Source organism: Achroia grisella, unplaced genomic scaffold (assembly GCF_030625045.1).
Source record: "Achroia grisella isolate CSIRO2021 unplaced genomic scaffold, CSIRO_AGI_Agris_v1 utg840, whole genome shotgun sequence".
NCBI lineage: Eukaryota > Metazoa > Arthropoda > Insecta > Lepidoptera > Pyralidae > Achroia > Achroia grisella.
Window position 1 is genome coordinate 1851159 of NW_026713038.1, and position 25683 is coordinate 1876841.

The 25683-nt window shown below is 32.2% G+C and overlaps 2 protein-coding genes across 3 annotated transcripts; one reads left to right on the top strand and one right to left on the bottom strand.

The window, feature by feature from the left end:
• Positions 1 to 2115: 2115 nt before the first annotated feature.
• On the bottom strand, positions 2116 to 9861 carry LOC131852132 (golgin subfamily A member 5-like). 2 transcript variants are annotated; one of them, XM_059202770.1, is made up of 9 exons: positions 9777 to 9861; positions 9181 to 9604; positions 8493 to 8651; positions 7332 to 7545; positions 6535 to 6810; positions 5898 to 6090; positions 5283 to 5564; positions 3428 to 3613; positions 2116 to 2637 (listed from the first exon to the last, which is right to left on the bottom strand). In XM_059202770.1, the coding sequence occupies exons 2-9, from the start codon at positions 9587 to 9589 to the stop codon at positions 2563 to 2565; spliced, it is 1794 nt and encodes a 597-aa protein (XP_059058753.1). In that variant the 5' UTR covers positions 9590 to 9604; positions 9777 to 9861; the 3' UTR covers positions 2116 to 2562. The 2 variants fall into 2 exon arrangements, with proteins under 2 accessions (XP_059058753.1, XP_059058751.1); XM_059202768.1 differs by having other exon boundaries at positions 8466 to 8651.
• Positions 9862 to 10016: 155 nt separating this feature from the next.
• On the top strand, positions 10017 to 24938 carry LOC131852101 (ralA-binding protein 1-like). The gene is given in 11 exon segments (XM_059202732.1): positions 10017 to 10271; positions 11239 to 11377; positions 11704 to 11846; positions 11849 to 11937; positions 15808 to 16024; positions 18387 to 18496; positions 19072 to 19223; positions 20121 to 20301; positions 21434 to 21558; positions 23305 to 23488; positions 23914 to 24938. Coding segments are annotated over 11 exon segments (2088 nt in total). The 5' UTR covers positions 10017 to 10186; the 3' UTR covers positions 24577 to 24938.
• Positions 24939 to 25683: the final 745 nt, after the last annotated feature.

The window sequence follows — 25683 nt, forward strand, 5'->3', positions numbered from 1 at the left end:
GGCGGCCGTGTCGCCTGTCGGGAGCCCTGCGCTACCTGACCACTCTACACCACTCAGTCTTCAACATTGTAGCGAGTAACAATCGTCTGCTGGCATGTTGGAAAACGACGAATAGCTCGTTGTTCAAATCTGGTAATTTCTATTTTTGTTGCAAAACTATTAACCTAATATAATCTAAAAAAAAAAAAAAAAAAAAAAAAAAAAAAAAAAAAAAAAAAAAAAAAAAAAAAAAAAAAAAAAAAAAAAAAATTAAAAAAAAAAAAAAAAACAATATAATTATTAAAACAAAAGATGCTATTGACGTGTGGAGCCGTACAATAGCCAAATATTATGATTGGCAACACAGTTGGCCAAATATTATTAATTACTATTGGCGTGTGGAGCCGTCCAATAGTAAGAAATCCTATCCGAAAAGAATAAAATGCCTCTGTGTACCGCGGCGTTCAGGACCGCCTAGAGCACAGCATCGACCTACCCAATCCCTTAGGACCTCTGTGAAAACAGCATCGACCTTTCACCGTCACATCCTTCCCAAAAATAAAAAAAAAAAAAAAAAAAAAAAAAACAAAAAAAAAAAAAAAAAAATAATAATAATAAAAAAAAAAAAAGCAAAGAAAGAAAATAATAATAATAAAAAAAAAAAAAAAAGACTACTGTGGTCACGTGGAGTGAACAGTACTAATATAAACCTAATTACATAACTAACTTATCATTTATAACTGCTTTCACGTGGAGTGAGCCGTGATATGATAACTAATTAAGAATATTCTGACTATAGTTGCGACTGTTGTCATGTGGAATGAGCAGTCATAAATTTTGACCTTACTATTATTACTATCATTACTTCTACTTACTAATTTGGCTGTATGCTCTCTACATTAAATGATTGAATGGTACCCTGAATGTGCCAAGCCTCAGAAAAATTGTTTTATTTCCAGGTAACATGGAGCAATGCAGAGCACGCATTGCACATCAGAATGGCCGTGTCGCCGCAGCTACATTATAACCCACAAAATAAAAATAAGGAGATGAATGACGCATCTGCTGTTGATTTACCATATTGATTATCAACATTAATAGAAACTGAATCACATTCATTACATCTTTAATATAAGGACGATAGATGGAGCTACCATGCGGCTTAATATCAACGCATAATCGCTTCAATTAATGCCGCTAGATGGCGTCATTATCAGTCCTTTTTAATAACTTATGTTTGTTATTTAAAATTACTAAATGTAGTAAAAACTAAATTAAATGTTAAAATTTATTATGAATTAAGCAATTGTTATGTGAATTGTAAATAAATTTATCTATGTCGAGCGAATGTCGGATGTTGCGTAACGTCCGCCATTTGCGTGCGGATTTCCTTCACAATAATTAAAACTTTGATAAAATCTTGTAACCATTTTTAAAAGAAAATAATGCAATCATCTTGATTTAAATTTAAATACCATAAAGTTATTTTTAACAATAATGTAACATTCAATTATTTTGCATTTAAGTTGTTAACTAAAATCAACATGAAAAACATCCGGATGATTCGGTTAATAGTGTAAGTCAAATTTATTAATATTACAAGTTTATGGCTTTATTTAATTGCTAATATTATTAGAATAACTAGACGGTAATTTAAGTAATTATGCCGCTTTATTATTGTTTAATTATAAGCCTTAGGCAAAAATGGTATTTTACTTCCGGCACTGTGGCGATCGACACCTTCCGACTTGAGCGCGCGTTCAAGTTGGAGGGAACACGTTTTGACCACATGGCTGGTCTTGTGAATAAGATTCATTCTGTGTTCGGTGCTCGAGCGGCGTGGAAGTAAGTTGAAAACTCTTGTTACTTTAGTAGAATCGATTTGTAATTATAATCACATTAGAAAAGTATTGTGTTATAAAATAAAATGAAAGATAGACTATAATCATATTTAGAGATTATTATTATAATAATAAACTAATCTAATTTCGCTTGTTCTTTTATTATTTTAATGTAATGTTAAACTACTACCACTAGTAGAACCGATGATCCTATTATAGGTCAACGGTTCTGCAGCTTTTTAAAAAGTATTCCTGCTTTCCTACTCCGACATATATATATAAAAAACTAGACTGAGAACAATTTTATTTTCGAAAACTACACTATGTCTGTCGTTATTAGTTTAACAAGTTCTGGTAAGAATTATGTCAGCGATAAGATCTCCTTTTGTTTAAACACGCTCTGCTCAAGACAGTTATTTTATACTATAATGGCTTTAACCTGCAAACTTACACGCGCGGTTTACAATTTTTAAATAACAAATCTTAACAAATTATTATAAGTCCAGCGTTATAAAATAAATCTATGAATAAAGCTTTTAAGACACAGTTTGGATTGTGCCTTGATAGTAAGGTAAATTATTCACTTTGATTCAGAAATCTCTGTAAATACAGTTTTTTTTTATAATATACTATCTTAAAGTGTCAACTGTTACTGCTGGCTATAGTCTGAGATTATAATTATTATTACATTATTTTCTTCTAAAACATATTATGGCTATTGGAATTAAAGCTGTTTGTGACTTCACGACTTGCTAGGTCTAGTTTCTTCCGGTGTGCTTGTTAACAAAACAGTGAGCACCCAGAAATGGAGACCGATCTGAAAAAAAAAACAAACTAAAATACACACTGAGAAATATATAAAAATTATTATATAGATTTATAATTTATCAGGTCCTGTTATTATCCCATTCCTGTTGAATTTAGCCCTCTCCCCTCTGGTGTATGATTTATCTTGTACGTAATCAAATTACTTGACTTTTATATACTTGAATATAATTTGTAAGTAATAATAATAAATATACTTCGTTGCACAATAAAATTGTACAAAATGCGAGCATAATGCTATGGCATTAGGCTCGCATTTTGTACATATGGCATTCTTACCAGATAAAAAGTTTATCTGGTAAGAATGCCATATGTACAAAATTGTACAAAATGTAGAAGGTAGAAATAGAAAGCGTTGTAGGCAGTCCTGGCGAAAAACAATTTCAATAACACTTTATTATATAAATAACTAAACAAAATTATGTACATATATAATTAAATTATATCCCCTCAGATCGATACCCCGTCCGACTCAAACGGGGATCGAAATTACGACGGCTTGAATCGAGGTTCGAACACCAAGCGATGCCCTCAGACTAACGTCGTATCCGTCAGACGGGAGTTGGCCTTCGCCCGCTCCATAAGTCCTTCCACGGATTTAAATTGCCATCTTCACTGGCCACCTACCATCCGGTGAAGCTGCAAACCTACGACCAACAGTTATAGAGTAGTCCGAAAATAAATTAAAATATACACAATAAAATAAACAATAATATTATATACATATAATATAAATACATAAACTACAGAGAATACATTAATATTTCATTATAGGTACTTACCATATAAATTATGATAAATACTCTAAACAGGGGGTTTCTCTTTAGAATAAGGCCTATTCTTAACGATAGTTTGCCGATGCCAGAGGTCGTCTCCAGGCGGTTACGTGGTCTTTCATTGTCCTGCAAATTCACCACGCTGTGGGCGTTTTTGACCCTCATGTTGGACACCTCACATTTAAATTTTGACTGTAAGAGATATATAAAAGGTGCTACCACATTATATATACTAGTGGTAGTCAATATTCGACCATAATAAAAAGAATACAAAAAGATCTTTGAACTAGCAATCTTATATAATATTATAAACTTGAAAATTTATGAATGTGGAAGGATGGATGGATGTTTGTTACACTTTCACGCAAAAACTACTGAATGGATTTTATTGAGACTTTTACAATAATATAGCTCGTTCAATTTTCTGTACGGTCAACACTACATAACTAATTATTATTTTTTATCTATGCTTTTGTACAATAGAAAATGTTTATTATGGCTATCTTTGAAAATACGTCATTACATTAAGAAGAATATTTATTTTATTACCAAAATTTTACCTGACGAGGGAACTAAATCCAGAACATACATCAGAATATAAATTGCACTCAGAGAAAACCCCGAGCACAGCTAGTAATAAATAAACAAAAGAGTATATATGTGTGTGTGTATCAAATAAAAGTTATGTGTGTAATGTTGTAAAAAAAGTACATTAGGAGTCTGTACTCCTTCTCTATATAAACTATAAGTGTGCGAAATTTCATTTCTCCTCCGTCATCGCAATTTTTGTAAAAAGGGGTACAAAGTTTTTGCTTCATTAATATAATAATTACTTGCTACATGGGATAATGTAGGATAAGTAATAACAATATATTACTATAAAAAACGAAGTTTTTGTCTTTTTAATTTTTAATTATTAAAAAACATAAAATATGTCATAGTATAATTCTTCGCTGGAAAACCTCAGCAGGTACTTTATACCACAATCTAAATGTACATGGTAGGAAAGAGGAGCTTTTTTGAAACCGCGTTTTATGTACACAGATGAATGCATTTTACATAAATTATTATTTTAATTACTCGATGACCAAATAAAGAAATATAATGTTTTACATTAACAGAGGTATATATACGGATCCTTAGAGTAAAACTCGTTCGTAATACTGTTAATTATACCGGTTTTACAACTAGTATTTTAATACCGAGTGGACAGAGACAAACATACAACACTAGCTAATAACCGTTACTCTGCGTAGAAATAGTAATTTGAGCAGATTATTTTTTTTATATTTATAATGATTTTTTATTTAGTATATAGTAGTGTAGTAGAAAAATTATTTATTCCCTATACAAAAAAATTCATCTTCAGATTTTATATTCGTATCAAAAATTTGCCTATGACTTTCGCCATGTATTTCTATAAAAAAAATTAGTATTTCCTCGTTTTATTGTTAGGTTTAGGCGTGAAAATAACAATGAAACAGACGAACAGTTTCGCATTTATAATACTAGTCAATATCATGTATATTGATATAAATGTTTATAAGCACCTAAAGAAACAGGCATATATTTATGCATAAGCACGGGACAAAAGTAGTACCTCGAGTACAGTCAATAATACGGCCTCGGTACTCTAGCGATTTAGCATAGCGCCTTTATTCCGATGGTCTATATAACGCCCAGATCCATACAATCATATTCATTAATAATAATTTATACCGTGAGAGGAAATGAACCCGCGGCCATTGTCAGTAAAGAGGTGTGCCAATCCGCCAGATCAAGGCCGTCAAATAATAGTAGAGTAAACATAGAAAGTAATTTTATTACATAAATATAAAATAAATATTATACTTAACAATACCTGTAATTTATCGAGCTGTATTTTGAGCATATTGTTATCTGCTAACAACGAGTCTATTTTCCCCTGTTTCTGGACTAAAGTCTCCGTTAAATAATGTATTTTATCATTGTCAATGCTGCTCTGCATGGTGTCATAGTCCGCAACATTAAGTGCACTCGTGTCTGTGGTCTGAAGTGAGGAGGTGGTATCGCGAAGGTGGTTTAATTCGGTATCCTTATCTCGAAGAGCGGTGCGTAAACCAGCTATGGTTTGACTTGTCTCGATTTGGACGGACTTTAACTCCTTTAAAATAGAAAGATGTTTCAAATTAAAAATATTTATAAATATATATAACTCAAAGGTGACTGATCCTAATATATCAATTTATCCATAGAAGTTTTACTTCAAATATATTACATTGGCAAAAGCCGACTGACACTGGTCATCCGAACCCCTCTAGTGGGAAGAAATTTGGGGCCTCGGGGCGAACCCCTTTGCTTTGGAATCAAGTCCGCGAGCGACTACCCCCGGATATTAATACGAATTAAAGCCTAGAGAGGGTTACTTAAAAAAACTAAAAGAAATACAATAGACTTTAACTTAAGAAGTAGTGTAGTTTCACTTCATAAAAATTACCTTGGCAAGAGCGCGTGCTTGCGTGTCGGCGCGGTTCCGTGCTGCGCGCTCGTCCCGCAGCGCGTCCCGCAACGCTGCCACAGCGCGGCCGGCCGCGCCCAGCTGACCCTCCAGCTGGCCCACCTGCTGCTGCATCTCGCTGCAATCGCCGCGCACACGCAACACACACTCCGACAGCTCGTCACGTTCCTCTCTACAATATATATTTTATTTGTAGAGAGATAAGGGAGACTATATGCTTATTATTTTCCATGTTAGTCCTTAAGGTGTATATTATATGATATAATTTTGTTATATATGACAGTGTAGTGTATATGATACTACATTTTATGTATTTAATTTTGCTAAATAAGTTATTCCTCATACTAGTAGTCGCGTAGTGGTGGCAAATCGACCATAATAAATTTAATTAATAAGTTTGATCATTATTAAGGTTCTATTGTCTAAGACTTGCTTCATATACAAAAATAAGAGCGCAGAAACAAATCTCGATTCGCAGATTTGAAAATTAACAATATTTGTCATTTACGTTTTGTCATCAATCATCATATAATATAAATATAGTATGTGTAATACTTTATTTATTGATTTAATCAAAACTTCAGTTTTACATATTAGTATTGATTATGTTCCTTACTTTAAACTCTCCAGCTGCTCAATCAACTCTTTAGTACCCTCCGCGACATTATCACCCTGCTGTAACGCCTTTATCTCGCTGTCTTTAGCATACAGCATGCTTTTCACTCTAAGTTTATAAGCATCCCAATCTTTCTCGAGTCTTCGACACTCTGCAGTAGATCTTTCTAGATCATTTTGTAACTCCCCGATTGTGGATTGTGCGTATCTCAGTTCGTTTTCTAATTTGATATGCGCCGACTGATTTTCCTGAACTTTTTCGGTTAATTGTTGTACTCTTGAATAAAACAAAATAAAATTATACTAAGATTATTTTGAATGGTATAGAACTAACCATTATTTAATTAAATTATATTTAGGCAACTTTGAATAGTCCTTTATTATACTACATTTATTATATCTATTATCTCTATATATATATATATATATATATAAATATATATTTGTCAATTTGGTCTTGTTGGGTAACATAATTATATTTACATAACATTAAATATTGCTATTAGAATGTTGAGGACATGAACATATAATATAGCTATAATATAGCATGGCTTATTTCAAACAAGTGAAGGAATATCCATTATTTAAGTTACCTCCTAAAAACCACAAGGAACCTTTGAGTGCTATTAATGTCAGGGTGATGGGGTCGCTGTGACATTCTACTGTGAACCCCTACAGCTTGGGCTGTTCAGCCCTCAGCTACACAATATAAAAATCGTCCTTGTCTGGAAGACCTTAATAGTAGGTGTCCAGTTACCTCACATTGTATTTTATAAAAAATAAAATAAAAGTACTGACCTATCTTCCAATTCCTTGTTGGAATCTCTTAATACCGAAACTTCTGTCTCCCACTTTTGAATTTGCCCCTTATATTTTATTATATCTACATTTGTCAATTCATTTATCTTCTGTTTCAGTTGATCTAAATGGGTATTCATTGCGTCCTTGTCTAGCTCAGACCTCTGCTTTAGAAGTTCCGAACTCTCTAATTTAATATGTGTTTTGCTTAACTCTAAAATAAAATACTATGTTAATACCGCTTATACCGTTAATACCGCTGTTTCGCCCGCATAATATTTATATTGTATAACCTATATGTAAAATTTTATTCAAATCTATTTAGTAGCTTTTGCATGAAAGAGCACCAAACATCTATGCATCCATCCACACTCTCAAGCGTCAGCATTTATATTAGTTAAATTAGTAATATATATATAAAGTTACTATGACATAGGCATCCCCTAAGAAAGGATTTTGATAAATTCCACCCCTAAGGGCATAAATTAACGCGAGCGGAGCCGCGGCCAAAAGCTAGTTAGTAATAAGTAAGATGACATGGTATCACTTATGCATTGCCACACCCTTTAACTTCACTACCTTAACAACCAAAAATATATAGGTACATGATCATTACCTCGAATTAATTAAGGGCTAAAAATCTTTACTATTCAATTTGCTTTCAAATGAATAATAAAAAAATTATTAGTAATGTGAATACATTAAATATTATTTTATACCATTTGTCTACAGAAAAGAAGGCATAATTAGTAGATAATAGGTAGTTCATGCCAGAATACACATAAATTTCACTGCTGTATACAGTATATTAAGGAAAGTGGATGCATCACTTTCTCTAGAAGTCTAGACTATCCAACCATAACCAACTATGTAAATAGTATGTCTATGTGACCATCTTCATGCAGTAAGAAATCTTTAGATGTATAAAAACTTACAAGACAAATATATTTATAAATACATTAAAAATTACATATTAAATGTTACAAAATGTTCCTTTATACAAATTTGTATTCAATTAATTCCTTTCTCATTAGTTATGTTAATAAAGCTTGTTAAATAGTTAAATGTCAAATAGAATAGCTTACTGTTAGTGCCCATGCCAAGAGAAATAATCTAATATCATATATTTTTTACCTTTAAAACCATTAATAAAAATATTACCATCCTCAGTTTTCCGTAACCTATCTAGCAATTCGGAGACCTCTCTGTTCATTACATTTAGTTCATTTTTGAGCATGGCATTTTCTACTTCTAAATTTTGCATTTTATATATCAAACTTTCATTACTTATCAGTTCTAAATCTGTTGGCAAGCTATGTCCTGTGAAAAGAAATAATATTTAATTTATACAGTGAACTATTTTGAAACTAATTTAGAGCATAATATTCTTGATACTTGAATACTAGCCTGTGGTGTTACCCACATTATTTTAAATAAGTGTCCTGTTTATTTATTTAGAAAATGATCTCTTAGCATATAAAATTACACTTGATTCCTACCCATTGTAATAAACCTTTACATTTATAACAATAACAGAATTGCTTTAAAAATAATTTTATAAATATGTGTTAATTAAATATTCTCTAATTAGAAATAAATAAATGAGAATGTTGGTAGTTTTTACGATCAATAATTATATAATAAAATAACTGTTTCATTTTAATATTAATTTGTGATGGCAAATTTTAAGCAAAAATACAGGTATATTATTATTTTAAACATATTAACAAACTATATTCCATGGAATACACCTGTACATACGTATATCAATACAAATCTGTCCAGTAGTAGGAAAGCTAACATCAATGTGTGGTTCTTAAACTATGTATAAATGTAAAGGATAACTTACTCCTCTGTTTCAAACCAAACTGATCATCACTGTAATCACCAACTAAAGTATTCGGGCAATGATTTAGAGTGAATTGTCTAGGCTTCCTAACAGGTGAGTTTCGAGACTTTGGAGACCGTTCTCTCGGAACTGCTTGACTGTTTTTTATAGGTGAATGGGATTCATGACGGGACATAGGTGATGTTTTCTTGGTTGGAACAGCATTAGATCTAGTATCGGTTCCAGTAAAGGGCTTCTTCAGATTTCGCGGTATTGGCCTCTTCTTTTGTGCCCAAGCTGGCTCGGGAGGGATTTCGTGTTTTTTATGTTTTGGTGCATTGTTATGGTTTCGTAGAGCCGCGCCGGTCTGCTCATCTAGATTGTTGAGCAGGCTCTCCGCCTTCCCAGCGAGCTCCGCAAACCATGCCATTTGTTAATTTTATACCTGTAGTAATATGAAAATAAAACAAATTTAATTTAATCAGAAATTATTACAGTTAATGTATTCATACCACGACTAAATTGGAGGGCAGAAAAGAAAGGGTAAAACTAACACCAAAAAAAAATTAAATAAACTTATCAATAAAATGAGTAATAAGAAAAATACTTATATTTACCATTTAATTTTATTAAAATTTCAATTCACATTCGTGAACATGACTGATAGAGACAGAGAACAAACAAAACAACACGTCACGTTCCGTCTAAACGTCATGTTGATTAGAAAAATGTCAATGGTTGACAGGTGTCTGATAATAAGCTGTCAGTCTATAAATGACACTGATCCAAACTTGAAAAACCGATTCGAATGAATTCGCATGGCGATGTACGAGATTCCTTTTTTATCGGCTGTTCGGGCTGTCATTTAAATTATCAATGTCATGGAAATTGAATGAATGATGGAAGAAGTAATTATAATTAATCGATTAAATAAATAAATATACTTTCACAAGTTTGCATTTTGCAAAAATAATAATAAATGAAGTATTGAAATTGTGACCGGAACACGAACAAAAGGAATGTCATAATGGATTTCGAAAGTCCTGATGTCGAAAAAGATTTTCCGGGATTATATGCTTCTGAAGCAGGACGTAAAAGTAATGAAAGTGACTGTGAGTACTTGATTGAAGAAAACTTAATTTCACGGTTCTGATAATTCGAAGTTCATTTCTACCGGAAATTGTAAATAGTCACCTATTCATAACGTTATTCAACTTTTTTTCTGCAATTGCAAGCTTTCTACATAACCCTAAAATGATACCCAAGATACCAAAATCTCAAAAATCTAACTACATTACATACATATCCTTTTTAAAGCTGTATTTACGTATTTACTCAGTAAATTTTGAAGATATCGTCACAAATATGGAATGTTCATTATATTGATTTATTAACGACCTCTGTGATGGACCGGTTTAGCACACTGCTTTCTGATTGTCGCGGGTTCGATTTTCGCACGATCCAACCATTTGATAAACATTGTCTAACATTGTTGAATATATTGGCTTCCACTGGAGAAGTTTATGGCCCTTGATAACCACACTCCATAGAGAATCTGGTGCATTTTAGAGTCAGGTCAGGATGAACTCCATACAGTAAACCACTCATAATTCCTTGTGAATTTGCCACAAAGAGTGACTGTGACCTGACTTTGTGCTTGTCCTAACATCCACAACTGGTGCTATGTCTGCATAAGCTGTTAGTCAGTAATGCCCTATTATAAAAATTCAATACTAATCTAATCCAGACCTCCGCATTACAGTAGGATGTTATCCTATGATAACTATTGTAGAATAAACTGTACTGTTTTAAAGTAAAGTATTTTAAAGTTATATTATTTATTTAATAAAGATTAATACTATTTCCAAACCACATATCGAAAATATGAAATAATTGTTACTATTGTCTTCTTTACTTGAATCTACATTCCGAACTGAACTCACTATTAATGGTAGATTTGACTAGAATCTGTCTATTACAGATACTAGTCAAATCTACTATTTATGGTGAGTCCAGTTCCAACAAAAATATATTTTGTTTGATTCTTTGTCTTATTGTATATATTATTTCATATACCAGTCAGTGATGGAGGTGACCATGAGAAACCAAGCAAAAAGGATTTATTGGGACGTCGTAAGGACAAAAAAGAGTCCAAAAAAGATAGAGGTTATGCTGCTCTGGAAGGAGAGAGCTCTCCAGAAGAAGATACTGATACCAAGTATGTATAATATGTATAATTTCACACATTGCATATCATATGATTTATATTACATAATATGTTAATAATATGCTATGGAATATAATTAAAATTCTAGCCATGTAATGAGCATAGATTACTAAGTTCTTACTCTAAAGAAACCAATGATACATGCCTTTGGTGAAGTTTTGAACCACAATATAGTTAATAAAATAAATATTTGGTATCTAGTTTAGCTTCCAAATATGTATTAGATTTGAAATTTTCACAAAATTAAAGGTGTTCCCATATCTATTGTTGGTTAAATAAAAGACTTTGTTTAACAAACACACAATTTATTGCTGCAGAAGTCCATCTAAATCAAAAAAGACAAAATCTTTTAAGTTCCCTACTAAAAGCAAAGAAAAACGTGAAAAATCACGAGACAAGGAGAAAGTGTTAGAAGATGCGGCAAAACAAAAAGAACTAAATGAAAAAGAAAGGAAAAAAGAAAAGAAAGGGAGAAGGAAAGGGAAAGAGAAAAGAAGGAAAAGGAGAAGAAAGAAAAGGAAAAACGAGAGAAAATGAAGGAGAAAGATAAGGTAAATTATTTTTATTATTTATTTTACTAGTTGCCTCTATTTTGCATAAAAAATTAGTAAAATTACAATAACATTCAGGCCACGATCAATACCCAGATCAATACAAACTGTCATACCCATGAATACCAAGGTCAATTATCGGCCATAATTACAATAACATTCAGTAAGACTATAGACAAATAACATTAATCTGTTCTCAATTTAACCACAGACTTCACAATGAACAAAAGAGTATACTTATATAAGTTCAGTATAGTGTGAAATGTTTTTATTGTATTTTTTGGCTATTTAAAATATATTAGCAATCTGCACACACTATATAAACTATAAGTGTGCGAAATTTCAGACTCCTTCGCCCACGCAAAATTAGTAAAATGGGGTACAAAGTTTTCGCTTCACGTATTAATATAATATATAATAATATTTTGTATTCATCCTTTTTTATTTCGTTGTGTGAAAATGTATCAAACACACATATTACATTCGCCATCGTTAAACGATGTCATGGCGAAACAATAGTTTAATCTAAACCTACGCCATAGAAAGTGAACGCTATTGCGACGCAATAGCGCTCAACAATTCTACTAGTATTATAAAAGGCCATGAGTCAGTCTGGTAAAGTCGCCTATCGTTTCATTGTCAACGTTGCCTCGTCGTACAGCGGTCATACCGTGCGTTTATTGTGTTAGTTTTCGTGAAAATTCCACATTTTTTTTATGAATTTCCAGTGACATTTCAGTGATGTGATATTTAATAAATTAAAAAAACCTATACCTTCACGTAGCTACATATGTATACATATATTAATTATTACAATTCAAAAGTTATTTCAAATGTTTGGATTGAAGTAAAGTAGGTTAATAGTGCATTAATATTCGAGCAATATTGTTTATTTTTTTAGTATGCATGCTATTTGCAGTGAAATATGTAACTCAATACATATCGCTTCTCTAACTTGTGGTTTGTGGACACAGTTTTTATTATTAGTTTTCCATTTATTACACTTCTGACTATAGCCACCTTCTGCGACATCCTAAGGATGAAAAGGAAAGATAAAATATTGCTTTCTTACACACTGAGTATCAAAATTAATTTATTATTTCTTAAAATTAAATTAAATTAAACTGAATTATACAATAGAATAGGCACAATGTTATTCAGTTGTTCGGATTACGAACTTTACTCGTCTATATTCATAATTCTAAAAAAGTGTAACTAATTCTGTAGAATTACGGATATACAGAAAGTAGAATAAAATATTTTCCTTTTTCCATGGTAATTATATAGAAGAAAAGGCAAAAATGTATTAATGATATTATAACACTTTTAAAGATACAAAAATCTTTATAAAAAGATTGTATTTTAATTAATTTGATAAATATTGGAGTGTATATTTTAATTACAACTTATTTAAAAATTTTAAAACTATGTCTAATAAGAGATATATAATCTAACCGCAGTACCATTGCTTATAAAAAAAACTGGTTTATAGCTTTATACGGGCTAAAAATAGTAAGTCATTAAAATTATTAGTAATCCATAACAAATTTAGTAAACACCCTTACCAATTTTATACACTAAAAACCAATTCATAATATCTGCGTATCTAATAACCGTGATAACACACTGATAAGATCCTATTTATTTTAGATTGTGTATTTATTTATACCACTTTAGCAAAATAAGCCAACAGCCTATCTTATGGAAAGTACTAACTATGATCAATATATTGAAAGGGATTGTTAGTAATGTTAAAAAATGACCCCATTTTTAGCAATGCACCAGTCAGGTAGACCTCCATTCGGTTCCGCCTAGAAACAATTGTGATAAATATCTGATAAATTTCAAGGAAATTCTAGAAACCTCTTTGCATGCTCATGCTCATTATCATTATCATCCTCCACTGGTGTCCCGACAGCGTAAACGTTTAGCGCAAGCAGGCTCACCATAACCTTATCATTCGTTAAAAAAATCTTATCCATGAATACTAACAAATTGCAGAATATACTGTCCCCTTTGATAGGTGTATTTACTACATTCTTGCCTATTATAAACTGTTACGACGATTCTCTTATACTCAACGCGAGATATATTATATACACTTAAGTGCACTTATTGTTGATCATAAGCAAGTAATTTGCTTTAAGCTATACCTAACTTTAAGGTATCATATTCATCGTTGTATCAAATATTATTTCGATTTACTTAAAATCTCTCTAAAACCCTCAGTCTGTTCAATTCTATTAAGTTCAAACAAAACTGTACTGAAAAATTGACTGTTGCTTATTAATTGGAACAGTGTCCAAAAATCATTAACAAATGCGAATACTTTCATATCATTTGCATACCTATTTCTATAAATATATGGTGATCAATAATATTTTAATGTAACATCTTCTCTACTATACCAATATTTCTCAAATAAATTATTTCATTTATTTTAACTTCAGTACTCTGGATTTATTTCAAGCTGTAAGTTGTTATGCCTTGAAAATTGCTGCAAAGATCAGCGTATCAAATCGAACAAAAATGATTACTATCTTAAATTCAAAATCTATCTTATATTACAAAATGTAACATATGGCACTTAATTTTACCATCAGCTTGTTTTGCAAGCCATTTTCCAGTTCCTATAACAACTTAATCCTCATAAAAGGCGACACACTGTGACGTCAACGATCTGTTTATGTATATAGGCAACGTATACCACATTACATTAGGTTGCCGTCAGCTTGTTTACCATGCAATTTATATAAAAGTAGTGTCAAATAATAATGAATAACGTGATAAAAGGAATAACAAAATGGAACATATGTAATGTATTAGATATTCAAATATCAAAACATCTTTATTCATCTAGGTCTCTGGTCTATTACAAACTCTTATGATCTCAGTCATATCTACCGTCGGAGTGCTTAGGAGCTGCGAAGAACTGACGAGAAAATCAGCTCTTATTCCTTTCAAATGACCTTGTACATATTAGAATACATATAAACTGAGCTTTTTATCGATCCCCCATCCAATTCAAACAGGGATCAAAACTACGACGGCTTGAGCCCAGGTGTGCCTCACAGTGTCCTCAGTATATCTGTCCGCGTATCTGTCAGGCGGAAGTTGGCCTTCAGCCGCTCCTCTTAAGTCCTTCCGCGGGTTTGAAGTGTCATCTGCACTCGCCTCCTATCATCCGGTGAAGCAGTAAAGTCCAACTGCGGCGAATATTTTAGAATCGTCCGAAAAAATAAAGAAAAAGAAAAAAATTTAAGCTTCTTTTTTAGCAGTCGGGTAAATAAATACGTGAGGATTGTTTCTAATCTGCACATGCCATTCTACAAGTACTGTTACGTGTGTACATGTTTATGGGATAAATATATGTAGCTGCGTGAAGGTATGACGAAAATCTCATGGAAATCTTTCACGGTTGGCTGGTCGATTGTTTTGCATAATTTCACTGTTTATTGAATAGAACAACCTTGATGTGTAAACATACACACAGAATAACTAATGTTTTATTCAGTTCTGTTCTGAAATCGCAACATGCATCATCTACGTTGTGTTTTCACCAAGGTGCTAATATGTTTTAATTTTTAATTTCTGTATATTATTGTGTTATTTATTAATTTTCTACTTTTGAAATAAAAGTTACATCTTTAGATTGTTATATACGGTGCCGAAGTATGTCATTATGCATTTGTCAACAAGTGTTTTTAACCTTAATCAAGTGTATAATACTAAGATTCAAACACTATTTTACGATTCATAGATATAACTGCATAATCGTATAGTAATCTTGTTTAATTTATTATCAACATTATGTTACGTAATCATCTTTATTTCGTTAAAATATTTATTTATTATAATAATTTTGATTAGGAAAAGGAAGAAAAAGCTAAATTCAAACTAGAATCAAAGGAGAAACTCAAAGATGAAAAGAAAGAAAAAACAAAAGATAAAGATAAAGAGAAAGTGAAGGAGAAGGAAAAAGAGAAAGTAAAGGAAAAGGACAAGGACAAAAAGGATAAGAAATTAACTAAAGTGCCATCAACTGTGACGTCTGGTGTTCCATTTGAAGAAATATTTACCTTAGGAGGTAAGTGAATTTACATTTTCAGTGTTTACTAATTGCTTTTATGTAATGATAAAATATCTGGATAGAATTATATTTCCTCTGTATCAAACAATATTTTGTCCTGCATTATGTTTCGGTTGAAGAGTAAGATAAATTAGTGAAATTACAGGATAAGAGGCATGACATCTTAATCCTCCGAAATAGTAACGCATGAGTGGACTTCACATAATTATGTGATGTCTATTACCACTTACAATCAGATGCACCGTAAGCTTGTTTGCTATTCCCATTATTAAAAATATATATCAAATGGGGTTAATTAAGTTCTTATTTATATTGTTAACCGAGTCTTAACACGAATAATTTAATAGTAAAGGTATTTGGCTCCCTCTTCGTTTAAGACCAGGTGTACAATATAAATAATGTGTATTAAACGCGAAGATTTGAATTATGTTTTTGCCGAGTAATGTAATTAGAAATCCGTATAAATGAAACATTAAATGTCCATGCTGTCACGATATAATGTAAATACATTAATATATACATTCTGCAGTAATGTGCGGAAGACATACATGTATAAAATAAAAGACAAAAAAATAACAGCTGATTTTAATGGCCACGAGTAGGTACCAGATAAATGTATGAGAAGATGTATAATTATCGCCTTCCGTTACTCATCTCTGATCGACACCTTGTTCCATTCAAATGGGGATCGAAATTACTATGACCTGCGCCGAGGTTTAACCATGCTGTGGTGCCTTCAGCGGAAGACGTATACGTCAAGCATAACTAGGCCTTCGTTCGCTCCATGAGTCCTCACACGATTTTAGCAATAGCCCCCATTTTCACCCGGTAAATCTGTAAGGCTAGTTATGACCAACCTAACATATCATTACTCGAGAGAACGAACAGTTTATTAAATATAGAACTATTTATTGAAATAGTATTAGATTGTTCGAAAAATACTTAACGTAGTAATTTTTTGACAACTTAATAGATTTGCGCATTTGATGCATTTACCCTTCAACAACACAATATCTATATAGTATACACATGCGTGGCACACGTCAGCTGTGATATCTACGAAAATGACGGCACAAACAGATATCAAGGTAAAACACAGATAACATCATGCCACAAACAAATTAGATCTTTTTCGTTTCATCTTTCATTCGTACAACATGAACCCCTTTTTAGACAATTACACTATAGATGGTGAGTTTATTTTTTTCACTAATTATTCTTTTTCATAAACCATAATATAATGTCTTTAAAAATATTAACATTTGTATTTGTTGTGGCACACTTTGTGTTCAGAAATTTTCAACTTTTTCTAACAGACGTTTACGTTATAGGTTTAGTGACTTTTGGTATGTAACCGTAAAGATACATACCCATTGATAGTCAGTCTGGACAAACGACTTTATAAGCATATATTATGACTGTATCTTACACGGATTTGGTACATTTGTCGAGTTATTGTTTATTGCAAAGTTTTCGTTTTTCTCTTCCATTCATTTGTGTTTGCAGTCATCTCGTTCTTGCCGTATCACTTTTTTTGTGCATAAACATAAAGGCATAAAGGAAACTATGAAATTTCTTTAGTCTTACCGACACGCTTTTGAGTCGCCTCTTAAATTACTGGAACTAACAACTGTTATTTATCCGAAGCGCAAGTTACCATTATTCGGTCCAAGGAGTGACCCCAGTTGACCTCACTCAACGTTGCTTAACCGTGTTGATCGACACGATATTTCTTGCATTATAGGGCCTCTCAATACTTTTAATTATCTGAACATTAGAACTTACCCAACCTTTTTAAATAATTTACACAAATAAATAAAATTAAAATATCTGTTTGTAATTTCAAATTAACAGCTTTTGTCTAAGTGCATTTAAGCTATATACGGTACTTAAATCAAAAAGTTATTTTATATAAATATTTGTCTGTCTATATTTTGTGTTTATTCTTGCTAATCTCTGAAACGGCTGGAGCGCTTTTGACGGGACTTTCAATCGCAGATAGCTAATGTTATAAAGAGTAACTTAGGCGTTTACGTTTCGTTTTAGTTTTATTTTAGAAATTTTATTTGTATTAATAAAAAAAAGTTAAATTCCACGGGGATGAAGTCCCTAGTTTATTATGGTGTTTTCATCAGTGGAGAGTTAGGCAGACTAGATAGTCAGAATAAGTCTACATATTTATGAATAATTTTTCTTTTCGTGTCGGCCAGATTTCAATTCGCACTCATTCGCTCTACGTTAAATGGGCCGTATATTTGATTTCCAACATCGTAGTATAAAAAAAACTACGAAACTATGACTCTTTAATAATATTTCTCTTTAATTTAAATAAAGAATACAATAGTAAATCATATTACAGTGGCCCTGCCAATATTTGGCGTTCCTCTGCAACACTCAGTGGAGCGGTCGAGATGCCATGACGACACCGGGCTGCCTCTCGTTGTGCGCGACAGCATCGACTTCTTACAGGTAAATAATAATATCATGGATAATTCACACAGTGCCATCTAGTCGCAAGCGAAGCATAGCTTGTGTTATGGGTACTAGAGAACTAATAGATATACTTATATCTTAGGTGACTGGTTGAGTGTTTTCTATACATATTACGTATGGTACAGACATATTATGTATAGAAAATACCCAGACCAAAACATGCAATCATATTCATAATTACAAATGTTAGGTACTTAAATATGTTTAAAAAATAAAGTGCTTTTAATCAGTTAAGTGGATCCAATACATTTCATAGTTTATATAAATAAATTAGAAGAAAAACATTCGCTGGTTGATAGTTTTCCTTCTAATTTAAACAATTAAGTTTTATTTACAAATTTCTCCTCTGTAAACAAAACTTATAACGTGTATTCAAAATTTGTATTTAAAAGTGCAATAAACTACTTGTTTACACTTCGATTCTGCTGCGGACAACACACTGCTATATATATATATTTATTTATTTCATATCTTCTGAATATAACAACTAATATACTACCTAACAACAAAATAACTAATATACTAATAAACGATATTCATAATTTGGACAGGCACACGGCATCAAATCGAACCAGATCTACAGAGCGGAACCAGACAAGATCAAGCTGCAACAACTACGGAAACTGTTCACAGACCGCGGCCCCACGTTCCCGTACCACTGGGATGTGCCGGTCGCTTGTGCCATGCTCAAATTGTTCATTAGGTAATTTTAATTGAGCACTGGACTGTTATACGTGACTTAAAAACAGACAAATACACTTTTGCTAATAAGTAGCTGGTATCCACGATTTGTTCAGATTTTTTAAAAATAAAAGATCCATTGCGATTTAGGTATGGACAATTCGCAGCGATACGCTAACTGGCCTGATTGAGGTTCTTACTTAATGGATTTGTATTATTTTGTTTAATTCCGTTATTATTATTATGTGGAAGACCACAAATTTTCAGTGCAAGAGAAGAGAGAACCTGACCTCCACTACTAAAAGAGTTACAAACTTCTTAGCGACCTTGGTAGCATAATTAAACAAGATAATATAAATCCATTAAGTATTGAAATGGACTTCCGAAAAATAACACCTAATTCAATAATATATTACCAAACTTCATCCATATCCTCCTAGATCGTGTCCCGACGGTGTATACCGTTAGCACTGGCAGGTGTACCATTCTATATTAATGTTGGATACACTGTAATCAAACTTCAAACGAATACATCTTACAAATCTTTTACAAATTGGATACATTCCAAGTATTAAAACATTTGTAAAATGTATTCGTTTGAAGTGATTACAAAGTATACATGGGTAGAAATATAAATAATATTCAAATAAAACAATTGAATAAAAGTAACTAACTATAAAAATAAAACAATTTGAAACCTTCAAGAAAAGAGCTTATTCCTTTTTAAAAGGCCGACAACGTACTTGCAATTCCCCTGGTGTTGTAGGTGCTCATGGGCGGCGGTAATCACTTACCATCAGGTGAGCCGCATGCTCGTTTGTCCCCTGTGTTATAAAAAAAAAACATTTTTGAATAGCCATAAAAAATATATTAACCACAATTATATGAATAATAGACATTATATCATTATTATTTGCAGTGAATTACCAGAATCAATATTAACACAAGAGCTACATGGACAGTTTGAGCAGGCGACAGCAATAGCGGAACCGCAGCGCGAGACGACCATAGTGTCTCTTATAGCGAAACTGCCTTCTTGCAATCATAACCTCGTCGCCTGGCTGATGAGGCACTTTGAGAGTGTCGTAGCTAATGAACAGGTATGTCTTATTTAGTAATAAAATATAGGGGAAGTATGAAAGTTGAGCCAGTGTCTGAGAAGTTGAGTAATAATAATAATCATCTGTTATGGTGTGGGCATATAATGCGTAATTAATGTAACTTTATATTTTAAATAATGTAATTTGTTAGTAATGTTATTTTTTTAACTTCTTACTACTATTAATAGTAGTAAGAAGTTAAAAAGATATGTATGAAAGGGAGAGAATAACAAGATGCCTGCGAACAGAGATGAATGGAAGAGAAAACATGTTACGCCGACCACAAATGAATAGAATAAGGAAGAAACAGATGATGAAAATATAGAGTATGCTGAATGTATAGCTGGAGATGCTTGTTTGATGATGATTGATGATGCATAGTGGCAGAAATTAATAGGAAATACTAAAAGGGTCACTCTAATTTAAAATTAAGTTACCATATATACAAGTCTATTAAAAATTGTTTATTACAATGTTATTATGTATAACTTGTCTATTGCATATTATAAATTATTGCTTCTCGTGACATTAATGTCCAAGGTGAACCATAGAACTGGTTATATTGCGTGATATATTTAATATGAATCGTATATCGTCTATACCTATTGTACTATACTAACAATATGACTTATTATTAAAATCCTTCGTAAGAGCAGAAGTTACAAATTGTTACATTTTTTAATAGGTACCTATATTTTCATAACCACATAGTCAAGTTTTTTTCTTTTTCTGATAGCGCGGACATTGTGTATAGTAAATAATAAAATTTGTCATCTCTGAGACTTCTAATTAGAATGCCTTCATTTGATGTAGAAAATAACCAAAAATACACATACACATTATACTTACAAAACACAAAGACCGATATAAACAATCATACTCATGAATACAAATGTTTGCACCGTACGAGGAATCGAACCCGTCCATCGGAAGTAAGGCGGTCTATTAAACCGTTGGCAGGATCTCAGAATCTCAGATCTTATTAATATTATAAAAGCGAAAGTTTATGAGTATGGATGGATGTTTGTTACTCTTTCACGCAAAAACTACTCAATGGATTTTGATGTAACTTTACAGTAATATAGCTTATACATTAGAATAACATATAATTTTGAATTATTTACATTTTCAGGTGAATCATGTGAACATACAAACAATATCGACTGTAATGGGTCCAGCTCTCAACATGTCGTTGAATCTCCTCACATACTTCATCACCAAAGCTGAGAAACTGTTCCCTAATGTGCAGCTCACTAAGTAAGTTTTAGGAAATTACTGGAATAACATGATGAGAATGAGACGATTCACGTAGAACAGAATGAGGTGACGATTCACGTCGGTGTCGAAGGTCAGCCTTTTGTTGAGAATAATATCTCAGGACAATTCACACAGCATCGTCTATTCCCAAGCTAAGCAGAGCTTGTGTTATAGATACTGGACCATTGATATAAATACATATCCAACTTTTTGTATACCTGTATAATAAACATAGTAAACACCCAGACCGATACAATCATATTCAAGGATACAAATGTTTATACGGTTCGAGGAATCGAACCCGCAGCCATCGAAAGTAAGGTGTGCAAAACCGCTAAACCACCGAGACCGCCATGCAGCTTGTTTTGTTTGAAGGGTCATATTCATATGGCACAGTGATATTACAGGATAAGCTGTCTTAGTCCTGAAATGGTAACGCGTGATTAATATCATCAATATCACATTGTAATGTTATATCATAGTGCTCTTCATGTTATAATAAAATATATATAAATTATTCATATTTTTGACGTAAAGTATATCAATAATATGCATTTTAAAAATAACTTCTGACATAATAATTTGCGGTAAGTAACCTAAAGAATACTGCTCAAACCGCGTGGTTGAGAGAAAAGAGACTCAAATACACTGATATTTATATGGTTATAAGGAAGTCTTTAATTGAATTAGAAGAATACACAATCTTGCTGACTAACAATTTAGTTTTAATATCTCTGACACTATACATTCATACTTTCTCTGATGTATTCATTCCTTATATTGCCCATTTTTGTAACAACCAGAAAACCAGAAACTGTTTAAATGCTTGCGTGGAAGTCTCAGTAGTCCCAAGCAAGCGTTGTAGTTGCCCTTAGGCAGTGAAATTACAAGATAAGACGCATGACATCTTAGTTTTCTGAAATGACAACCTATGACTGCTAACACTGGTGCTACATCATAATGTAATTTCTATAGGGCTGTTCGTATATGTATGTGACGGTTAGGACTTACGATCATGTTGGGAGTCAGCTTGTTTGCCATTCCAATTATATAAAAAACCACATTCGTATTTCAGTTGCATGCAATCCTTGTTCAGTGTACACTGATCCAGTTTGATTGATCCTCATTAATGACAGTTCCCTCTCCCGTCAATCAGATTGTTGCGAGATAATAATACGATGTTTTCGGTTGAGAGGATGTATATTACAGATGATAGTAAACTGACAAAATGTACATTGAAATATTGATCTTATATACTAAATAACAATAGTAAAATTGTAAGGTTTTTACCCCACCTTAGCATAGTTTAGACACGGCAGTTCTTAGTAGACAATATTTTGTATGTCTTACTGACCATAATTAGTTGTAAGTATTACATTGATGTATCTAGGTATCGTTCCGTCAAACTCGTGAACAAGTGCTGCTTGAGGGGACTCAAACTCAAACACTGATACCTCTATTTGCTTTTGATAAAATTGTAAAATGCATATGCTGGTGGTCACTCTATTCTCCCAAATTTGAATTTGTTCAAAAAAAATCAATAATCAATTTGTACTATTATAAACTATTTGAAAAGAATACGAGCTGATTTTTGTCAGTTCTTCTCATCTCGAAAGCATTCCGAACTGACGGTAGATTTGACATATGATAAGAGTCTGTAATAGGCCTACATGAATAAAAATATTTTGATTTGATTTCAGTGTATCTGTAAGGTAAGATCTGACATTGTAACATGTAAAATTATAGGTATGTACCGCCACTGCAGTCCCTCCCAGTAGACTTTCCACAGTCAGCGGTTGAGATGAGTGCGGAACTCCGCAAGCAGGAGTCTCTACTGAGTCAGATCCATGCGGAGATGCATGCCGGTTTCATCACACAAGCACGCGACCACCAACTATGGGAGGCGCAGAGGATCGTCACACAGCTAAAGGTTAGCATTTCTATCATAGCATTATAGCCGGCTTTTCACTAACAAACAGTATGCATGAATAATACAACTTTCTCCAAGGAACATTAGGTTAGGTCACAATATAAAATGAAATGTTTTCATATATTTGTATCATATGGTATATCGTTTAGTAAGAAACATTTGGAAGTTTTAGTACGTCGAAAATATTTCATTTTAATAAATGCTGATACTAAATTTAGCCATAATATATATTTCGACAAATGCTAAATATGTCGAAAGTTAATATATCTTATATCTCAGTTATATGAACTATTAATTATATACTTTATTTTTTAATGCTTATACTGTTATTAAAAATAAAATAAGGTAACAATTATGTTACTTTTTTTAATTATTTATTAAAAAGCATAAATATGTGTTTAATTCCAATTTATTTCAAATTACAGAGAAAACTAAGGACAGTCCAAAAGTCTGTGGAACCTAACTCTCTACCGCCACAACCATCTATCGACGAGAAAGCAGATGAAGAAGTTATTGGACGAAATTCGCAGCCCAGCGAACCTGCACCAGTGGAGGAAGTCAAAACTCAGCAAGTGAAAACGCCATCTGCAGATGCATTTCAAGATTTAAAAGAGTCTCCTCAACTACCGGATCCGACATTCGAAGCGGAATTCGAAGATAATTTCGATTTTAAACTGGAAAAAGAGAAGGAAACTCTAGTAGAAGACCTGCCTACTGCAGAACCAATCATTGAGAAACCAAAACTGACAGAAAAAGAGATTAAACTTCTAAGATTACAATTGGAGAATGCAGAGTATCTGCAATTGAAGTCACTGTTGCAAGCGAAAATAAATTCGGAACAGTTTGAAATAGTTAAACTTAGGAGTCAAGAGAAGGTCGCTTTGAAGAATAAACAGGATGGAATACATAAAGAGAACAAAGAGAATCAAACACCAGAAGATCAGGAGTTGAAGCAAAGACTGATAAAAGAGAATGCTATGTTGGAGCAGAAAAGACTGAGTTTGATCAATCAAATATTCCAAGAAAGGGTGGCGTGTGTGCAATTAAAAATAGAATTAGCTATGAAGGAAGTGTTATCAAAGTCTTAATTTATGTATGACTAATTTTAATCTGGTAAAAATCAAATAGCTGTAGTGGTTTTGGAGACTATACTCCACACACACACAAACTCATAAAATTTGCACTCTCTATTTATATTATAGTGTAAATAAATTTATTTATTGTTGACCATGATTAACAGCTTCCATTGTGATCTGTATTAGTTATATATTTAAAATGAAGTCTGAGGTTGTTGTATATTTATTATTGAATGTGTTATTAATGTGTTTTAAATGTATATTAAAAACTATTAATATTAATTGTCGAATATCATTGTAGTGACAACTGCGGTTGAGTTTGTTTCTAAAGATTCAGACATGGAATTCATAGTTTACGTTTCTGCAGTATACGATATTGTTAAACTCAACAAAACTACAAATGAACTGAGTAAACTTAATGCCTATTTTTAAAATTACCTTTTTTATACCCATTTGTTTTTATCTACTCATGCCATCTACAATATATGGCATATTAATACGACAATCAGAAATTTAATCTTATCCAATATTTATTCGTCCTTGAGAATATTGATACAAAACTTTGCAATAAACAATGATTGTCCATGTTGACTGTTAATGACTTCATTCATTTATAAATCAATTCATTGTTAATGACGACAATTAACTAAGATAATTTGCATTTACTGATAGTTATTAAGTAGAACAAAAAGTTGAAATCAAGATGCCAGTTCATTTATCTTGAATGACAACACATTTCTCAAATCTTACCGTTACAGTTTAGTATCTCTTTCTATATGGTTCACACTCAGCTCTCCAGTTATCTTTTATATGCGATACCAAATGATACTCGTATAAGTATCTACTTAGCTAGCTTATCAATATATAAGCTATTTATAATACGAGTTATTAGTAGCCTGAAATAAATAAATAAAATTAGTTATCAATCTGAAAAAGGTCTAAGGAAAAGACGAAAAATATTAGAGTATCTTTGTATTAACATATTTTTAGATTTCATAATCTCATTGAAATAATGTTACACAATATGTAAACAATTTTATAATTGCCAATAAATAATATTGGACGTACCTAATTGTTTCATTTACTTCTTTTTCTAAAGTTTTATTGTACCTCCCGTTC

Coding starts and splice junctions, on each gene's coding strand:
- LOC131852132 (XM_059202768.1), bottom strand. CDS start 9,589: ATGGCATGGTTTGCGGAGCTCGCTGGGAAGGCGGAGAGCCTGCTCAAC. Junction 5,565..5,897: donor AAGCACGCGCTCTTGCCAAG/GTAATTTTTATG, acceptor TCTATTTTAAAG/GAGTTAAAGTCCGTCCAAAT. Junction 3,614..5,282: donor TACAGCTCGATAAATTACAG/GTATTGTTAAGT, acceptor TATCTCTTACAG/TCAAAATTTAAATGTGAGGT.